Here is a 21,789-nt window from a genome sequence, read left to right on the forward strand (position 1 = left end):
CTCACATAGAATGAATTGTTTTACAAGTACTTGACCCCAATGACAATGACCCCATGGCAAAAATGTCCTCTCTATCCTCTGTAGACCAGCTTATTTTTGTCCCAGTAATAGATGGACGCTGATTGGTTTCTAATACTACTCAAGCTAATGCTGCCATCAAATCCCATTAGAAATATTATAATTACGAGGTGAGCGGACTTTACCACAATGTTGTAATTACAGCTCAGAAACTCATATTTTGCAATGACACTCCGAGTTGTGGGCGTGTCAGATTTAAGTGGTAATTTTTCACATTAATGGTTCAGTTTTATTTTCTTTCAGTAAGTCTAACTAAACGTCTTGTCCTTTATGATACAATAAATGAACAAAAACAAAAGGTTTCTCACACCATCCACTTTTCAGACCAAAACCACTTGAAAATGCCACACTGTACAGTAATCACCACATCTAATCTCGTACACATGAACGTACAAGGAGGACATGAATACATGAAAGCAGCATAATTATGGTGAACATCTGAGAGGAAGAGGGTAAATGAACACAAAAATGCTGGAATGATAACAGGATGTTTTATCTGTCCCTCTGAGTGAATGGGTTAGAAAATGTCTGTAATTATACGAGATTGAACAGTCAAGATTATACATGACTTTTGATAAATGTACACAATCATCAAACATCAGAATGGGGGAAAAATGTGATCTCAGTGACTTTGTGCGTGGTATGTTTGTTGGTGCCAGTTTGAGTATTTCAGAAATTGCTCATCTCCTGGGACTTTCACTTACGACAGCCTCTATAGTTTACACAGAATTGTGTGAAAAACAAAACAAAAAAACATCTAATACGTGGCAGTTCCACGGGTGAAAAAAACAATCTTCTTGATGAGAGAGGTTAGAGGAAAATGGCCAAACTTCAGAGTTACTACAGTAACTCAAATAACCACTTTTTACAACCGTGGTGAGCAGAAAAGCATCTCAGAATGCACAACAGTCTGTTGTTGCACATCATTGTACTTTCTATGAGCTCTTGGGCCAACAATTCCTTGCCACAGATCACAACATTATGCCTAGTCCGTGTATTTCTTGTTGATTTCTAATCTGTTGTAGTTTTGGTAAACATTCTAAGCCAGGAGTCTTCAGTCTTATCCACAAAGGGCTGGTGTGGCTCCAGGCTTTCACTTCAGCCAATTAGGAAGCATACTTGATACACCCATTGGAGATCAAGATGATAATCAGTTTATCTTGTTTTCCAATTAGTCAAGTATGGCTCCTATTTGGCTAGAATGAAGGCCTGCAGCCACATCAGTCCTGAGAAAATGATATCACATGCTGCAGGAGATGTGATATTAGTACATACCATAGTTTATTATGATAAGTTTTTAAAATAGAAACTATAGCTTTTTGTTTTTGTAAATCAGTTCTTTTTGTATTTTTTAACAGACATACAAAGACCTGATTTACAAGAACGTATTTCTTTTGCAGCAAATGCAAAATTGTCATGATTATTATTTTATGTTTATTAAGGAACAATGTACCCTGTACAAAAATGTGCTCCCCATCCTCCCTAGACCAGCTTATTTTTCCTCCCCATCCTCCCTAGACCAGCTTATTTTAGTCACAGTAACAGATGGTCGCTGAATGGTTTCTAATGCTACCCAGTTATGGAGAAAGTTACAAGAGGATGAAAGCAAATAAACATAAAAATACTGGAAAGATAACAATAGGTTTTTATCTGTCTCTCTGTGAGTGGGTTAGTAAATGTGTGTAATAATACAAGATTAAACAATCAAGATTATATATGACTTTTTATAAAAGTACACAGTCACACAGAAATACAATACACCAGCAAGAAGGCCAGTGGAAACAACATTTTGTCAAAATAGCTACTACATTTGTATTATGTTTAAGTGTCACATTTGATTATTTAAAAAAATTCAATGACATTTAACCATTTCTCCAAACAATTCACATTAAAACTTACAGTTATTACACTGTCAACATGAAGTCGTGCTGCAATGATACTGAATTAGTGTTAGAGTTAGAGTATACTCACCCGCCACGCTAATATAAACACCTGTACCCCTGCTCATTCAGTTCATGCAATCCAAACAGCCAATCATGTGGCAGCAGTGTGATGCTCATGCAGATACAGCTCAAGAGCTTCAGTTAATGTTCACATCAAACATCAGAATGGGGAAAAAATGTGCTTTCAGTGACTTTGAGCTGCCAGTTTGTGTATTTCAGAAATTGCTGACCTCCTGAGATTTTTATGCATAATAGTCTCTAGAGTTTACATAGAATGGTGTGAATAAAAAAAGAAAAACATCTAGACAGCTAGTAAGCAGCACTTCTGCAGGCGGAAACACCTTGGTGAGGTGGTGAGAGAGGTCAGAGGAGAATGGCCAGACTGGTTCACACTTACAGGGAGGCTATAGTTACGCAAATAACTACTCTTTACAAACGTGGTAAGAAGAAAAGCATGTAACAATGCATAACATGTCAGATCTTGAGGTGGATGGGCTACAACAGGAGAAGTTCACATCGGATTCCAGTCCCATCAGCCAAGAACAGGAATCTGATGCTACAGTGGGCACAGATTCACCGAAACCAGACCGGACGAAAGACTGGAGGAAGACCAGGCGATGTTTTTCTAAAGTTTTGGTTAACCTGTGCCCACTATAGCCTCAGCTCTTGACCTGTATCTGCATGATTTTATGCATTGTGCTGTGGTCACATGATCGAATGATTGGATAATTGCATGAATGAGCAGGAGTACATGTGTTCCTTTTCCATGAGTGTACTTAAGTTTTTTTTCCTCAGTCAATCTGAACTTCTGTGCTTGTGTTTAAGAAACATTTGTCACAGTTAAAATGTATGTGCCTTAATATTTAACAGTTATCCAAATGTAACAAATTCATATAGAAAAGCTAAACCAAATATAATTTCAGTGTACAAGTAAACTGTTAGAATATTATACCATTAAAAAAAATCTTTTATATTGTAGATCAATGTACAATGTTAAGAAGAAAGTTTACATTTCTGTATTTTTAAAACAAGATAGAAATGTGAAGAAAACTCATTTCACCAATCACAGTAAGGCTCTCTACATTTCCAGCCTAGAGTATAGAAAAAGTATTAAATCCGGTCGGAGTTAACTGCACTGTCCTCCCAAAGGATTTTCTAATGCCCTTTGTATTTTCATCAGTAACACTCCAGTAACATACTGCAACCAAACTCTCCTTCATTTCTTTTCTTTTTTTTTTTAACTGATAAAAGCAGTTTAGAACAGGTATACCAAACCTCAACCAAGACTGTAACACTCATGACACACCTGGTCCATCTTTATGCCATCTTCACAATGCCACCTTCATAGTAGACTAATGTAGTACAAATCTGCTGGACAAGCTCTCATTAGAATACGGTTTCACTAAAGGCTCAAATGAAGAAAAAGCTACGGTGGCTTCACAGTGGTTAAGCATATTGAGTATGTTCACACATGCAGACGCTTCATCAGCACAACAGTGGCGATGAGCTTTTACTTTTGATGGAAACGAATATAATGTCTGTGTTTTTATGACTCTCAGATGATGGCTATTTAGAACAGACTCATTTTTTTTTTTCAAATTTAGGTTTGATCCTAATGCTCCCCCCCCTCCCCATAAAAAAATGCTGAAGATTTGTAGTAAATCCCTCAGTACTTCTCATCTGTCCTCTCTGAAGATTCCTGTCCTAACATCAGTTTGTCATTTGACTAAATCAGAAACTTTTTCTTTTCCTGCTTCTCACTTGTGGCGCTGCTCTTCTTCTGTTCCGATTTCGTTCGCTCAGCAGAATCTGCTCTCTTCAGCACCAAAAAAGAGAGAAAGAAAAAGACCAGACCTCCAAACACGAAAAAAATTTGAAGTCCAAGAAATCTGAAATTTAATCAAGAATATTAGTTTTTCAAGTCTGAGCATTGCTGCTTGTCCACTCTAAGACACCTTATGACCGTGGAGAGGAAAATGGACCTACCGTTGTCTGAAAAAATCTAAGTCGTAGTATTGACAGGAAGTGTTCTTGTTACACTTTTTCCCCCACAGAATACAGGTCGAATCAATGGCGCTTCCATACAGGACAGGTGCTGGGAGAAACGCTGTCAGGGAAACAAATTCAATATCATTATTCTATACACAACATACATATTATTGATTTTATTCACACTTAGTTCACAAAAAAAGATAGTAAGTAAAATACGCAAATTGAACTATTATTTCTCTTTATTAGATAAAAAGACATATATACGATTATTAAGCGTGAATCAAGTTTGAGTTTGTCTTCTTCTGTTGGAAGAAGATAATTTTGCTATATAGCCAAGTTTTATTTCTGGAAAGAAGCAAAATTATCTGCCAGTTGAAGACACAAGTTGTTCTTCTTCTTCCGGCTGCTCCCACTAGGGCTCGCCACAGCAGATCATTGGTCTGCATTTTGGATTTGGCACAGTTTTTACGTTGGATGCCCTTCCTGATGGAAACCTTTCCCAATTTTATCTACCTATCTGTCATGTGCGGTTCCCTGGCCGGGAATCGAACCTGGGCTCCGGCGGTGAGAGCCCCAAGGCCTAACCACTAGTCCTCCAGGGACCCAGAATAAGACACAAGTATAAGCTTGAAATTAGTCAACATGTCTAGAACTAGGCTTAATGCGCTTATATTTGTTATATAAAAATCTCATAGTGAGAAATATTAGATAATTTTTCTTTTATTCCTTTATTCACTTGCTAAAAGGTACCTTTTAAGTAAATCACTATCTCAAAGGTGATCTGTCTCACAGTGAAACATTCTGAGCAAAGTGGAAATGTGAAAAATGCACAATATCTTGGTGTTAAATCTAAATGATTTTTAAAGACATACTGTACGTATGGTACTCTGCACAGAATTCATGTAGCTGCTGTTTTCTCATGCTGTTCTTTATGTGTCGAATGATACCAGGTTAAACTGGTTTTCTAATCACTCTCAAACTTCCATAACTTGCTATTAAAACAAAACATGATAGGCATCTTAGCGCAAAAAGGTAACTGAACCAATTTTTTTTGACAGTTAATATGCTTTCGCTATGAGTAATAGCTTGGCTGCTATAGACCGTTCCCATAAGAGACGTTTTTGGCACTAACCCAGCACTCTGAAGAGCATGAACTGGATTCCCAGAGCAAAGGATTTGTCTTCTGGTGTCACAGTCCTGTGTGAAAGTGAGGACACACAAAAATGTATAAGGAAATCTCTTGTTGTTAGAACACAACTGTGCAATTGTCACGTAGTATATATATATATTTTACTAATGAAGGATTGTGCACTGTTGTTATAAAACCAGAGTTTTAACATTAACATTTAATCACCCTGTATATTTACCTACTATGTAGGACTTTCCATGTTATTATTGATTGTGAAAATAAATTAATCATGTGCAAAAATCACGTGAAAATTTAGTCGTGTAAAAATGATGTGAAAATTAATCATGTAAAAGTCATGTGAAAATCAGGTGTGAAAATTACATGTGAAAAATGCATTGTGTATAAATCACGTGAAAATAAAAAGGATCTCGTTGAAATCCCATTTGAAAAAGGAATGAATCAAATATAAAAAAATCACATGTGAAAATAAACAAGTCATCAAAAAATCACATGTGAAAATTAATCATGTAAAAATAAAAGAACTATGTAAAAGTCACATGAATATAAATGAATCATGTGTATGCATCACATGGAAAAATAATGAATCCTGTAAAATCTCATGTGAATAATCATGTATAAAAATCATCCAAAAATAAATGAATTGTATAAAAATCACATGTGAAACTGAAGTGTAAAAAAATCACACATGAAAATAAATGAATTGTGTGCAAAAATCACACGAAAAGAATGAATCTTGTAAAGCTCACACTTGAAAAATGAATCATGTATAAAAACCACATGGGTAAAAAAAAATTAATTGTGTAAAAATGACATGAATATAAATGAATCATGTAAACATCACATGGAAAAATTAATCGTGTGTAAAAATCACAAGTGGAAAATTACTCATGTGTAAAGATCACATTTGAAAATACTTTTTGTTTAAAAATCAAGTCTAAAATATTTTTCATGTAAAAATCCCATGGAAAATAATGTATCTTGGAAAAATCACATGTGAAACTAAATCAATCATGTGTAAATAATGAACAAAAAACAAATGTCCTGCATGGGAAAAATGTTTAAAACATAATGTGAAGTGTAAATTTCACATGTGAATCATGTGATTATTATTTTTATATAAGGGGTTAGTTGCATTAAATCCATCCCTTAGCACCGATTGTAGTGCTGATGTGTGTCATTCGTTTCATTTGATTTTTTCTAAGGAGTGTGTGGTTTCATGGCCTGTGTGGGCAAGCTGAGCTCCTCAATCATAAACATGTTCTTGTTTAAGTCAAGCCAAATGGTTGTATTCCCTCCCCCACTTTACTTGGTTCTCATGGGGGCACTTTCTGAATGCATAAAAGCAACACATGGCTAAAAACATAACAACAGCTAGAACCTGGAAAAGTCATTTATGGTAAAAACTAAAATCCTTTGTGAAAACATATTCTTGCAGTCTGAAGCTAAACACATTTACTTTGGTCATGGTCCACTATTCATATTCATTTAGAAAGTAACCTTGTGGTTGTTTATTTAACAACAAAAAAAAAAAGTCAGATCCAAAAAAGGCTTGAGCTGCTGGCACCAAAGGTTTGACGAAGACTAGGGCAAAACAGTGAAAGTTATGTAACACAGTAACACCTGAGGCAGGAACTAACATGAAGGTGTTTCTCTGTGGATCATAAGCTAACACAGGACACTACAGGCAAATGGTACTCTCCTTTTTCTGCATTACTTGTTTCTCTAATTATGCAATGATATGCAATGTACTCAATAATTTTGTGGACTTAGGGGAATCAACTATGGGTGTGTCATTATAGTCGAATACGTAAAATGTACAAATATACAAAAATGTAACTGAAACAATACTTACTTTTGTTTTTATTTTTTCACCAAGCATACAACTGGCCTGATTATTTCATTGCACCTTAGTTAATCTTATCAGATTGCTCTTCCTCATCCCATCGATGGGTCACATTTATTCCTTCAATTTTTTTTAAAGTTATGAATCTTTTTTAATGAGTTGTTTTTATGCAGTGCGATTTTGCTAATAAAACATGATGTATGAAAAACATAGTGAGGGACAAGTACCTGAGAATCATCATAAACGATGGTGTCTGGGAGAGGGACGCTAAGAAGCATGTGAGCGAGGATAAAACCATGAAAGGGATGAGGAGGTGCGAGCACATGTTCCCACATGTTCCTGGTACAGCGTAACCCTGAGATCCTCCTGGACCCACACAAGCGCAGTCTGTGTAGTTCTGTAGAAGAAAAATAGTTTATTTGGATTTCTGAGCACTGATTCAGACAACTGTGTCAAAATGAACAGGTTAGACTAGAATAATAAACTGGAATAATAAACATGTCTTTGCTGAATCACCCTGACTACAAATCGCGTTTGCCCTGCAGGCGCTTCAACACTATAACAAAAATAATAATCAATCTTTGGCAACTCAATTCTATAAACTCAACTGCCCTGCATTTTCATGCAGTTACTCAGTCAGCCAATCATGTAGGGGCATGATTGTTGGTGAGATATCCCCGGATTTTCACACACAGCATTCTCTAGAGTATGGTGCGAAAAACAAAAAAACATCCAGCGAGCACTGGTTCTGTGGGCAGAAATGCCTTGTCGATGAGAGAGGCCAGAGGAGAATGGTCAGACTGGTCCGAGCTGACAAGAAGTCTATGGTAACTCAAAGAAACACTTTTTACAACTGTGGTGAGAAGAAAAACATCTCACAATGTACAACACGTCAAACCTTGAGGTGGGTGGGCTACAACAGGAGAAGACCACATCGGGTTCCACTCCTGTCAGCCAAGAACAGAGATCTGATGCTACACTGAGCTCAGGATCCCAAGCTGAACAACGTTATTCCAGTCTTTATCTGTCTAGTTTTATTCTTTACATACAAATTACATGACCAACGTTATGGTGTAAAACACACAGAGTACAGGCAAGGCTGCAGTGTGGCACGAATAATATTGAGCCACATATATACTGAATTAGATATAAAGTGACAGTACATATTTGTATAAGAGAGAATCACATTAGTTACTGATTAAGTGGTAATCCTTTTGGATACATGTGTTTCTTTTCATTTTCTGGATAAAGAACTATTGCTGGAGGTTTGGCTGGGATGTGGGGGAGGTTGATATATTATGTGCACTACAGTTCAGAAGGTTTATCTGCACTCAGTGCTTCTTAATAAACACCGGCACTGTTCCAAATAGTCTCAGAATAGCATCTATGAACAAATCACAAATCAGTAATTCCTTAAAAAAAATTTTTGTGAAAAAACTGAGTTACTATAGACTGCCATGGTTTGGAAATGTTTTCTGCAAAAAAAAAAAAATAATAATAATTAAAAAAAAAAAAACTAACAAGCAAAATTGTAACTATTGTAGTATGTTTACCCAGTTGAAGAAAATCATGGCTAAACAAAGTTTTGATGTAAGCCAATTTTACTATAAATGTATATGCAAATAAATATATTTTTATCACTTTTATACTATTGGAGTTGGTGTATTAAAGACATAGTGAGTGATTTTACCTGAATGGTAGTGGAAGGTTGGTTGCTTTCTAGTGGTTCCTGAATTGAATAAAAAAGAAAAGCAGGAAACTCACAGGAAGGCAGAGACTCCTCCTTATCCAGACTTTTACAGTAAATTCACTTTGCATCAAAAATATTTATTTTCTATGGCAACAGTAAAAAAAAAAAAAAAATCCCTGTGCAGAGGAGTGGTATGAAGCCAGTGATCACCGCAGAAAAATGTGAGGATTTCTCAACATTATACAAATAAGAAGCAAATATTACTAAACCAATCAGACATGGTGTCTGTCTCATAACAAATTGCACACACAGTCATATTCTAGAAACTGATGCAGTGCAAGATGGAAAAGCCAGACGCAGTTGATAGGTAAAAACTATCCCCTTAATGACCCAAATTACCCCACTAGAAGACTTCCAAAAATGGATATCTTAAAATTTTAATGTATTCAGTATACTCATCAAACTGGAGGTAAATACACTGAAATATGATTATCCTTTTGAATGTGGGACTAAACTGACTTTCCGAGAGATTAATATTGGATTCATTTTTGAAGTTCATGTGGACCAGGCTTTCTACAAAGCAACTAAATGTCCTGTGAATGAAGGCCTGTGGAATATATCATCAAGTCGACTGAAACAAAGAAACTGACAACAGTATAGCAAATTTACCAGTTTCTCAATTCTTGTTTTGCAGCCAGCATGACAAGGAGAGCGAAACTCCACACCATCAGAACCACACACTGGGTTGAAAGACTCATCAGAGCAGGAACACATCAAACTGCAATTCTTCTGCTTGAAGAAGCTGCACAAAAACAGTAAGTAGTAATAGTTTGAGGATAGTGTGTATGAAAAAAAAGACAAAAAATCTACATAAAATTCAGGTCATTGTTTAAGTTTGTAGGGTTTATAATCATACTTTTTCAACTGACACTAAAATTCTCACAACTTTTACAATGTCTGTGACTAATTCACATGGTTTAGTAGACATCATTCTCTGGGAATGCAGACTAAAGAGAGGAAATGCGGTAAGAGTTAATCAAATACATGAGGTCTTTTTTCTTTCACTTGCCTCCAAAAATCAGTTTGCCTTTCTCATGGAATACTTACATTTATATTTCACAAAAGGAACTCATAAGCAGCTTAGGAAAATCAAAACTCATCACAAGGTTTAAGCTTGCATCACTACTTCTCCTTAAAATGAGACAAACGGTACATAAAATATTGCCTTTCACTGTTGGCAGGGTTTATGTCAGCAATGTTCTGCGTTGGACAACCGAGGAAGAGGAGCGGCAAGGCGAAGGTGATAGCCAACAGCACAGCACTGCTGCACAAGATCGCTGAGGCCTTAACGGACAGATTGAATCTGCGCAGGATCATGCCTCCTGCCATGATGCCCAACATGGCTGATGGGATACTCAAACCACCTGAGGAAATACAGATGCATTACTAACCTAATAACTGCTCTACCAACAAGAAATCTGTACATTCTACTTTGGTAAAACTTTTACAGCCCATAGCACAGTTCAGTTAGATTTTTTTCTTCAACAAAGAAACCTTTGTATGAGGGTTTACAAATGTTTAAACATTTGGCTTGACTTTGCAATGTTAATGTTTTGATTTAAGATATGAGTCTTGAATTGACTTTGTGAGCTTGGTTGTGAGGAAACAGCTGTGTTCCACTGAAATTACTTCATATTCCAGTGCACTCACCTCAAATAGTCTAGTGTTTCACCACTGTATTGTTGTTTTAATGAACTATTGGATATATTCTATAAGCCAATCCAAGTTTGCTTACTATTATTTCTTCTGCTAGTTTGGACCAGTCAATCTTCAATACACTCAGACACCATTCTAAGGTATGGTGTCAATGAAATTCCATAAAACACAGGGGAGACATTATATTACATAACATGACTAATAAAAAAAAATTCAGATTGAAAGAATAAAAATGGAAGTGCATTGCACCCTGTTGTTACAGTGTGCTTATGATTAAATCAAAACTCATTGTGTCCAGGTTAGAACATCAACTAATACCAATAAGAGTTTTTTTTTTTTTTTAAATAATCTTACCAATCATCATGTTAGAGAAGGAAGCTGTTTGAGCGAACTGTCTCTCAATGTATTTAGGCATGAACGTGGCCAGTCCAGCAACCATAGCTGCTAGATTCACCTGGGCCAGCACCACCAAAAGGTAAATAGGGTTCCTCAGGGTTCTCAGCATGATTTGTGGGAATTCTGTGAGAGAAAACCAAAAATATTCACATTAACTTTCATTACTATGTTCTGCCACTGAATTTGACACTAACTCAACAATGTTAGTGTTACCATGCAAGATGGACACATGAGAACTGCCAATACCCCCAAAATGTCATTGTTGAAATTCCACAGTAATTTGACATTATAACTCTTCATTTCATACTTACAAAATGACAGAAATTAGTAAAGAAAAAAAAAAAAACATAGTCTATGGAACTCTCTGCATAAAAGCAGTAGTAGTCTCTGATCCTGGAAGTAATTATAATACTTGGTAAGAAGCATTACATGTGAAAGGAGTGAGAAATACAGTATTAAGAATTAGTTGTTGGAAGTCGAGACATGTTTGAAAACTTTAAAAAGATTCTTCAGTGATACAACCAGTAGTAATGAATTATGAACAACAATTACTCTTGATATTAGTTTTTGTATTTGTTAACTGGGAACTTGTTCGTATGATGTATAAGAATATTTAAGTCACGTTTACTTGTGGGTGTGGAATAGAAACCACTTGTTTTTCACTCTTCATAATTACTGCACTGTAGGTGAAATAAACTTTCTTATCCTAATCTGTGTGTGTTGCTATCTTTAATCACTTGGTATGCTATATTTTAACACTGTAGCATAAAAAGTGTGCTTTTTAGCCAGCTGAGAACTAAGATAACTTTCTTAACCTAATGTTTGGACTCACTTTTGAGGAACTGGATGAGTGAAAGGCCATGTGTAGTGTCTGATACAGCTTCCTCCTTCTCTTTTAGCTTTTCCGCTCCAGACTCTGCAGTGGCCTCTACGGTTTCCTGAAAAGACAAGCAAATGAATTATATACCTATACTTTTTTAAAATATCATTTTTATGATTTAGCTTTTCTTTTATTATGGAAAAATTTTTATTTAGAGATAAATTCAGATATTAACAATAGATTTTTTGTGAATCCATTTATTTCTGTAAAGCTGCTTTGTGACAATGTACATTGTTAAAAGCGCTATACAAATAAAATTGAATTGAATTGAATTATTAATGAATTATGCTTATGTGGTCCTGGCTACCAACTAACAGTGGCTCGTGACCATAGGTTTTGCTGCTGCAGGATGCCATTAATAACGACATAGCCTCAAACAAAATTGAGTCGAGAGGCTATCACACTTGACCTACGCTATAGTTGACTACCTAGTGAATTTTTTTAGAGTAAAGCCATAATGGGCAGTTGATAGATTTGACAACATAAAGTCATCCAGTGTAGTCTAGCAGCTCATTTTTGAGAGGTTTTCAGATATATCCCTTGTTTAACTTTGTTTGATATTGCAACAAAGGCAAAGTGTAAGCGTAGACAGGGTGTCTATGATGTACAGAACCATTTCTTTTGTAAGATATACTGCAAACATTAAAGGGGGATTATAGAGTTGATAAAGTCTGTACATCAGAAATACGTGTAAAAAAAATTTTTCCCATGCAAAGGCTGACATAAAAGAAGAAAACTTTACCCTTTTCCAATGCCCTAGTACTAGAAATTTATTAGCACTTGTTGCAGTTCCCATTTCTGACCACTAGGCGTAATAACTTGATGGCCCTAAATGGAGCTGTGAGCACTCTGCCCTACAATTGTGCAACATCTAGAAAGGTGAGCAACATCTGCAACATCTGCAACATAAAATCATCACTCAAAAGTGGTAATGAGAAATGTATGTACATGAGTTGTACACGAGGACTTTTTGAAAATTAACATTTCTTTGTTAACACCTAGGGTATTTTTATTCCCTTCATTCCTTTCTAATCCTAAATGTTGCTATCCTATAATTTCCTTGTGTACTATATTTCATATATGTAAACATGCCATTCTGTGTTGTGTGACTTTTTTCCATTATGTGGAATAGTTAAGATTCTGTGCTAGTGAACACAAGGTCCACTGGGTATGTTCAATAACAAGGATTAACAGAAAACCACAGTCAGTACATTGAGCAAGACCTTTAATGATTAAATCCTCCATTACAAAGAGAATTTGGATTAACTCTTGCTCAACAGAATGCATGCCTAATATTACACTAACTTCCCATGGAATAAAAGTGACAAATAAGGAGAAGGAGAAAACACAGAATGCTCAAGAATATTTAAACTCATTTTGACAATCATTTTCAGATTATTATAGTTACTGATTATTAAATTCCAATATATGGTGTAGGTACAAACAAATAGAGTTTTGAAGCATATGTTCTTTTCATTCCATGGGAATTTAGTGTGATATTAAAGAAGGAGTTGGCAAACCTAATGTTTGTACAGGCACCCTTTTCTCATATTTCCTTTTACACTTTCACTTCTGAAGTGAGTGTATTTGGGCCAGCAAGGCTTATATAACAAATCTGATCTCTCTTCACCTCAAAAGTTTGGATGACACTGCCAACAGCCAAGGCAAAAAAAAGTCAACGTGACAAACTAAAGATTTATGGGTCATTAGATCCCAAGCTTCTTCATAACAAGCCTGGGATCCATTACAACACTGTCATATGACTCTTGTAAAAATCTTGCATAGCCCTTTTTTTGTAGTTTCATCTTCTCAAAATGGCCACACTACACATGCTGCATGCAACAATGAAGAAAGAGCTGGACTAATTGAAAAGAGCTTGTGAATGACATTGTAGACATACCTCTGTTATCATGCTTCTGGGGAAAAATAGGTATGGGAGGGAGGTAAGGAAGAGCAAGGTACCAGCTAGAAGGAAACCCAGCCACCAAGCTCCAACCCAGCGGGGATCCGTTCTGTCCAAGACTATTTCCGCTAAACACAGACAAGTAATCTTGAGCATATTTAATGCAAGATAAGCAGTAACAATGCAAAAACAATGTACGGTTGATGAGCAGCTTCCAGAACTTCCTTAGCTAGAACATCTTATTATTCTGACATTTCATTGTATTTAGTTTCTTGATTAGATTTTTCCACCTATTGAATGAATACAGAAATTCTACAGTTTTATATACTCAGGGGTGGGAAAACTACTGACTAATTATACTTGAGTGAAATTATAGATAACTCAGTTAAAAGGAAGTATCCAGCCTAAAATGTACTCAAGTAAAAGTAAAATAGTTGCTACATTTAAATGTACTCAAGTATTAAAAAGTAAAAAAAAAAACAAACAAAGTTTTTAACTGATGAATTTAAGTTAATGTCGTGTTTTCCTATTCCAATTACTTAAAGTTAAAGTTATTTAAAGGTACAAAATGTCCTTTAAATAACTTATATTTACCATTAGCTAGAATTTGGTTCATTGCCTAGCCAATTATGTTAGCTGCTGGTATCGATGACAGTCTAACCTGAAAAAAGGCTTTTTTTTTCCTTGGAAATTTAATTACATTAGGATACAAATATTCAATTTCAATTTTACTCAAGTAAAGTACAAATATGACAATATAATACTTAAGTATAGTAACTAAGTACTATTACTCAAGTATTTTCCACCCATGTGCAACCTTGAACTTTAATTCCAATGCACAAGATCAAAGTGGTGAGATTATATAATTTGATTTTATGTGAATGATGTTATAAGTTCTGAATGCAGACCGTAACCTCTGTAATTCATGAGACTTTGTTTGTGAATACAGTGTATACACAGGTCCATAAACTGCCTGCTTCAGTTCAGTATGTGTGTAGAAACTTGAATCTTGGTTAGCCTTCTCTTATAATGCTTAAATGCTTCAACAAACAAGCTCTGAACTGGTTCCCTCATAGTAGCATGCCCTTTGTTCACACTGCCTTGCCCATTTTAATAGAAGTCTTACGAAATCCCTTTAGCGATAACAAGAATGTTTACTCTATTCAGGGTGTTTTTATTATGTGGAGTAGATAAGTCTAATTGTGTGTATGTGTGTGTGTGTGTGTGTGTGTGTAGTTTCCATTAAATGAGAAGATCTGTCCTCACCAGGAGACATTGTGTCGAAGTCAACATAGAACCGGAGCAGGAGCGAACCCAACAAGTAACCCAATGCTGGTCCAATCACAGTTAATGCAAACAATATTCCTGTAGGACACAGAGAAATGGAGAGCAGTGCTATATATCATGCTCTGACAACACTGTACCAGTACAGAGATTAGTGCAAGCACACTTGATCACTCTTACCAAGATAGAATGGCGAATTCTTCTTATTTGCATAGTCGTCTATGTAGGAAATCCCAAAGGGTTGGATAGGAACTCCACCAATGCCTAGCAGCAACTGACCCAAGAGTAGTATGGGAAACACTGCATTGTTGGCATGACTCTTGATTTCTGAACATGTCTGGTTGGAGTATGTTGCCTGGCGATTGCTCCCTGCTTGGCAAAGACCAGAAACATGCTCCGTAGTACCTGCCAATCAAAGACATCACATTCAGAAATTCTCTCAACACGATAGCGCAATAATATGACAATTTTACTGAGAAAAAGTAGACCATGTGATAAAGTATGATTCGAATCATGTATACTTACTGCCTGTCTGATCTGTGTACTCATATTTTCCACTGATAAAGTGTGGCAACGCAATAAGAAAGGCTGCCATACTTGCTATGATCGCTCCAATTCCAATACACTTGGGTCTGTGTACACGGCTTCCAAAATAGCTCACAAACACAATAAGAACCGTGTTTCCCACCTGCAGGCAAAACATTGTATTCAGACTGAAAATAATAGTATGGTCGTTTCTGGCTACATAATACACTATGCATTTGTCTGACCCTCTCTGATGTACTATTAGACTGGTATACTTCATCTTGAAAATGAAATTGCTCAGTGATATTAATAACCCTACAAGGACAATATCATTGTTTGCATCACTTTCCCATGCTCATTCATGAATGAATCCAATCAGTCATACACATCAAATTTCAAAGGAAACATGGATGAGTGGGAAATTAACACCATAACGGTTCAGGTCAGGGTTGTGCTAGAGCAGGGCACCAAATACACTCATTCACATACCCGTACCCATACTAGGGGTAATTTAGAGTCAAAGATAATGAACAGCAATGAGAAGCTGCTTTCACTTGCATTGGCATGCCCTTTATTATTTAAAAAGGCCAACAATAAGATAAAGGTGTGCATGTTAAGACAGGAATTATAGGATGTTCTTTCATTCAACTTCAGTAAGCTCTTTAACCTGGTTACGGTTGAATCTGGAGCATCACCTGGGGAACATGGACACATATTCACATACTCATTCAATTTAATGTAGCCTGTTTTATTGGGCGGTGGGAAGACACCCAGAGAACCCAGTGGAAACCCACGTGGACACAGGGAGAGCATGTGAGACTTAAAAAGCTCTGATGATCCAGAAATAAATTGTGTGCCATTTTAATAAGAGATCCTTCTCATGTATAATATACGTACCTCATTAAAAGAGGCCAGCACTCCAGACTTCTGACTGGACAGGCCATATCTTCTCTCTATTGTGGATATGGAGCCCTTCAGATAGCCAGAAACCAACAGCTGTGCAAGTTGCAGCATTCCATGGCACAGCACAAAGAACTGAGACAGAAAAGCGAACTGCTGTTTTAAATCATTAGTGTAAACGCAGTGCTTCCAACCATCGAATAGTGAGTCATATAAAGTAAATAATAACTATAATGTGACTGCATTTCCCCCCATTTGTTGAAGGCATAAAGTATTGAACAATAACAGTTTCGGAAAGTCAGAGATCAAGTGTTTGACCCATTGAGGGGGAAAAAAGAAAGAACAATATGAGGATGTGCAGTGAAAGTCAGGAAAGAACAAACCCCTCCAAGGACTCATTTGCAGAGCTGCAGAGTTCCAAACTAAACAATGGATTTTGCAAAATGTTTATACCATATGAGTCTATACGAGAAATCTATTGTAGTGTACAAGTGTATTTAAAGCAAGGTTTACAAGCAATGATGATACACTCCACATACAGTTAATAATCCATGTTTAAATAAACTTAATTTTATCAATTTATACAAACTAAATTTATGTTTACCTTAATCTTTCTTGAAAATTAGACAGAATAGAGGAAAGCTGAGGTCATGGCACCTCAGTAGTTAAGGACCTGAACCTCTGATCAAAATAGTTCAAATTCCAGTACTTGATTGTGTGATCAGTAACAAGTGACTAAAACAAAATAACATAAAATCAATGACTAAAAATCTTACCTTGATATTGTTAAAGAGACCCATCACTTCTCTTTACCAAATCACATTCAAATGCAGCCTGAGAACAGAAAACCACCATTAACCCTCTTGTTACATTTATTTTCCCAATTACATTTAAAACTCGTTTTAAAACTTTAATTATCCAACAAAGTGAACTGTTTAATTGAAATTTAATGGCATTTCCATGTAGCTAAAACAGAAATGTTCCACACAACAATTATTTAATAACTAGAATAAACAACCACAAATGTGTGTGTGTGTGTCACAAGAAATTACACAATTAGCTGAAGATTCAGGCAGAAAATATTTTATATATATATATATATATATATATATATATTTATATATTTTTTAATTATCAGTTTCAGAGTGCTATGATTAAGTAAAAATGTTACCAGATGTAACTTTTGGTGACTCGGAACCTTTGATTTTTATCGTTTTTAAGTACTAGGATACGCTGTTATTGCTATTGTACCATTTGATGTTTTTACAGTATAAATGCTCTGTATTAAACTTAAGATGTCACTTCGAAGTTCGGTGGCAATCACTTTGTAGTGTTAAACATATGAAAGTGCTGCTACAGTCTATAAGTAACGCTCAGGATAATGTGTAATGTGTAATATGTAGCATTAAAACTAGTGTGACAATACCTTCCAGGTCTATTCAGGGCATGTTTCACGTATTTAGTGCTATGGTAATTTTTTGGCTTTAATTCAAACACTTGTGTTGATTCAGCCGTTTGTATAATCTTACTGGCAAAGGATTTAAGCTTTAGGCTAGCCGCATGCTTTTGCGTCATTATTAATCATGCGGCTTCACTATAATTCACCGACATCATGACTGACAGGACTATGCAAGCTTGGGCAGGTGAACAGATACAACAATACATTACATAATACTAATCACCCATTAACGTTTGACCTTGATTCTTGCTAGTCCAGAATTCCACAGGATGCGTAGCATATACATGTTACTAGTCAGCAAGTAAATAGTTTAATATCTACAAATTCACCAAAATGCACCAAAGTTTGCCTTCTAAACACGCCTGTCTCTAAAAAAGAAGCTGTAATCAGTTTGAAATGAATCATTTTCTTTTATGTGTCCAATAACATGCACATGCTTTCAGTTTATGCACCAGGGGTGTGGAAAATACTCGAGTAATCGTACTTCGTTAGTATTTCCGTATTTACACTTTGAGTTTTACTGAACTGAATACTCTTAATTACACTTCCAAGAAAAAAAAACTTACTTTTTACTTCTACATTTACTTTTATTTACTATGTTTTTATTTCCACCTTCAGTACTCATCACAAATCTAAAAAGGTTTCTTCTTCTCTCATCAAGTTAATGACTGGACGACTTTATACTTTGACCGTATACTTCAGTAGAATGGGCTCAGTTTAGCATCCAAACATAAGCGCCCCTGGCTTCATCTCAGTAAATATGTCAGTATGATAGAGTAAGCAAAGACTCGTATAAACTGAGGTGTCTTGTCTCCCTAAAAGGCATGAAGTCCATCTAATTAGAAAAAGCATGGCGTAGTTGCTTTAAACTGAAAATCACCAGTTCATAGCAGTTTTAGATAAGTAATAAACGTCACAAATTTTCACATGAAAAAATATATTAACTTAATTTCATCCGTTCAAAACGTTTACTTTTTACATTTCAATACGTGAGTATATTTAAACTAGCAATTCTTTTTTTATTTTATTTGAGTACATGTTTCACTGGATACTTCCACTTTTAATTGAGTAATAGTTTGACACATTACGTATACTTTCACTTACTACTCACAGTATAGACTTACTTTATGAACAAACCCAGTCAAACTATTTAGATATTATTCTCATAATATATTTATATCTTGGCTATTTATTGGAGCCAAACAGCTTTGTAATCCACCAAAAGAACACATTAGGTTCAAACTGATATTATTTATAGGTATGTATTTATGAATACTGAAGTTTGGATTAAACACATTCTATTTCAATGGGCAGTCAAACATGCTAGTGTCTAGAAGAACTCAATAAATATGATAACTTTGATAAGGGTGGGATTTTCACCACTGTAACAAAATTGAAAAAAAAAAAAAAAAACATGGACCCCCATTGCTATGCTTCATCACTTCATTTCTGGGAGACCCAAGGGCAGAAGAAAGCCTTTGAACTGTAGTATACTGCATTATGACATATAGTAACTTAGTGCTCTCCTGCAAGTGTGTTGAGTCACAACAGCTCTGCATAGCATACAATAAATTTTTTTTAAAAATGCAGAGAAATTCTTCTGATAGCCTTTGAACCTTATACTGGTGTGACAGTACAGCTTAATTACTGTGCCATAACCCATAACAGTATATGAAATGTTTTTTTTAAATCCTGCTCAAACACTTTTCCAAGTATTGAATTGTTAAAACTTCACCAAACTATCAGGAACAGGAAACTAGGTATATCATCCTACAATATACAGTTCCCTTCCTACACATTTTGTACAATCACATGGCTTTTTGTTTAAAGAATTTGTCCTGTGGAGAAGCAAGCGTAAATCTAAGAGGCATTATACATCAGTATAATACTCAAAAATAAAACTTTCCACTAGGATTATTATTAGTTTTAAAAAGCTTTACTTTGAAAGCTAGATTTGTAAGTCTAACCTTAAGGTAATGAAGGAATAAAGACATGACTCATTACAACTATGCGGGCTACACACAAATAAGAATATGGTCCAACATAAATCTATTAACAGGAAGACACTCACTTACTGTAGACTTGCTGAGCTGAATGTGGTCAATCCTGCTTTCACTTCAAGGAAGTTTTCCTCCAGTTAAATGGTGGGGCGGGCAGTACTCTTGCACAATCTGGAACAAGGTCAAAATAAGTTTGCACAATGTAAATGTAAAGTGCACTCACTTGTTTGAATTTCTACTTTAAATTTGTTTTAAGCTAATTCTGATGATCAGGATGATCAGATTGTGAGAGTTTGTTACATAACAATAATAAGATAATAAGAAAAGCATGAAGAAAAACAGTTGAAATGAAACTTTAATATACTGACAGTGTAACTGATATTGACAATGTTTTCAAATTGCTGACCGCAGCTATTCTGTCATGTTCTATATTCTGATATTCTATAGTCAGTGTGCTACTATTTTCAGAGAAGAATGATATATTCATATAACTCTCCTGAGAATGTTTTACTGCTCCAGTGTTGAATTTAGTGGGGTTTGGTGTGTTGCCAAGACTTGAAATCTAAATATGTGGGGAACTGGCTTCATTTCTCTCAGTGAAAGCACATATTTAAAGTAGTAGTAGAAGACTACCCTTTGGTTGTAATCTAATGGCCATTCAGTACTTTTTGTTAATTATTTGGTTGAAAATGTATAGTGCATTAACTCCATTTTCAGTTAAACAACCATGCATCACTTGTTCATGCATGTCAATATTAAAGTTCAATTTTACAAATATAAAATTTATGTATGTTAAATACATTTTCCCATCATTAATGTTTATTATTGTTATAGTTCATAAATCACACAAAGCTCTTCAGCAGTAAAAATGGTATGAAATATGTGAATTTTATTTTTAAAACTGAACTTTAATACTGACCTGCATAAATAAGTACCACATGGCTGTTTGTCTGAAAATGGAATTAATGTACTATTCATTTTCCCATCATTGTTGTTTGCCACCAAATAACTGACAACTGCACAGTACTGCATGTACACAAAATTTCCCATTTTTTAAACCATGCTTTTTATTTTAATAAAAATACTGGAATTTCAGGCCACACTGCACATGATGATAATGATCCTCTAATCAGGTTGCTGGAGATTATTATAGAGTAGTAATGCAGTCATAGCAGTCCTGAGTAGTACACAAGCCTGGCTTCTTCTAGGCTGAGATGAAGATGCTATAGTTCAGTGAGTCATGACTTGCATGGCATAATTCAAAACAAATTATCTACAAGGAGACCACACATGAGCTTATCGCTTATAGAGCTTGTTGTCCAGAACAATTTTCAGGAAGATAGTTAGGTTGCACATCAATATTCCATCCTTACAAGCAATAAAATATTAATATTGTTAGTTTGCAGTCAGAATTAGAAAACATGTCTGAGTGAACTATTCAATGGCACAAAGACATTTCATTTTAGATAAGTAGCTATCCATATTGCCAGTCTCCTATTAGTTAAAAAATTAATCCAAATGTTATTGAAATAGTTTGAAAAGATTTAAATCAATAATCTTTTTTTTTTTTTTTTTTTTTTTTGAGGAAATATGACTTTCTCCAGTGCAATGTGGCTTAGAAGTATAACAGACAATGGCACCGTAGCCAAATATTTTAATCAATATAATTATAACAATAATAAAAATTTTAAATAAAAAAATATAAACAGACACCAGTTTACTATAGATGGGATTGATATTTAAATATTTTAAGAATATTTTATAAACTACTTTTACAAGCTGTATTAGATTTCTCTTGCATTGTGGTTTGTTTTATGCCACTGCCCTCTAGTGGAAAGTTTATCTTTGAAATAATATACATACACACATCCATCAGTCATTAACAAAATCTCTTTTTGTGTGTGTGTGTGTGTGTGTAAATCTGAAGGGCATCATACAGATTTCCACAATCTTTAGGAAATAGTTTTAATCAGTTTGTTGGAGAACTGAAAAGGTTCCCAGTGAGATCATCCAAAAACTGAGACATGCGC

The 21,789-nt window shown here is 35.3% G+C and overlaps 1 protein-coding gene across 2 annotated transcripts; it reads right to left on the reverse strand.

The window, feature by feature from the left end:
• Nucleotides 1–1,788: 1,788 nt before the first annotated feature.
• slco2b1 (solute carrier organic anion transporter family, member 2B1) lies at nt 1,789–19,930 on the reverse strand. 2 transcript variants are annotated; one of them, XM_026938550.3, is made up of 16 exons: nt 19,835–19,930; nt 17,077–17,134; nt 16,298–16,435; nt 15,401–15,563; nt 15,056–15,280; nt 14,858–14,956; nt 13,589–13,719; nt 11,641–11,746; nt 10,767–10,931; nt 9,922–10,120; nt 9,366–9,498; nt 8,697–8,735; nt 7,234–7,403; nt 5,146–5,210; nt 4,008–4,128; nt 1,789–3,910 (listed from the first exon to the last, which is right to left on the reverse strand). In XM_026938550.3, the coding sequence occupies exons 2-16, from the start codon at nt 17,098–17,100 to the stop codon at nt 3,748–3,750; spliced, it is 1,941 nt and encodes a 646-aa protein (XP_026794351.3). In that variant the 5' UTR covers nt 17,101–17,134; nt 19,835–19,930; the 3' UTR covers nt 1,789–3,747. The 2 variants fall into 2 exon arrangements, with proteins under 2 accessions (XP_026794351.3, XP_026794352.3); XM_026938551.3 differs by having other exon boundaries at nt 19,831–19,915.
• Between the last annotated feature and the right edge of the window lie 1,859 nt (nt 19,931–21,789).

The sequence above is a fragment of the Pangasianodon hypophthalmus genome, chromosome 15 (assembly GCF_027358585.1).
Source record: "Pangasianodon hypophthalmus isolate fPanHyp1 chromosome 15, fPanHyp1.pri, whole genome shotgun sequence".
Classification (NCBI taxonomy): Eukaryota; Metazoa; Chordata; class Actinopteri; order Siluriformes; family Pangasiidae; genus Pangasianodon; species Pangasianodon hypophthalmus.

Coding starts and splice junctions, on each gene's coding strand:
- slco2b1 (XM_026938550.3), bottom strand. CDS start 17,100: ATGGGTCTCTTTAACAATATCAAG. Junction 14,957..15,055: donor GAATTCGCCATTCTATCTTG/GTAAGAGTGATC, acceptor TGTGTCCTACAG/GAATATTGTTTGCATTAACT. Junction 13,720..14,857: donor CTTCGACACAATGTCTCCTG/GTGAGGACAGAT, acceptor GTCTGTGTTTAG/CGGAAATAGTCTTGGACAGA.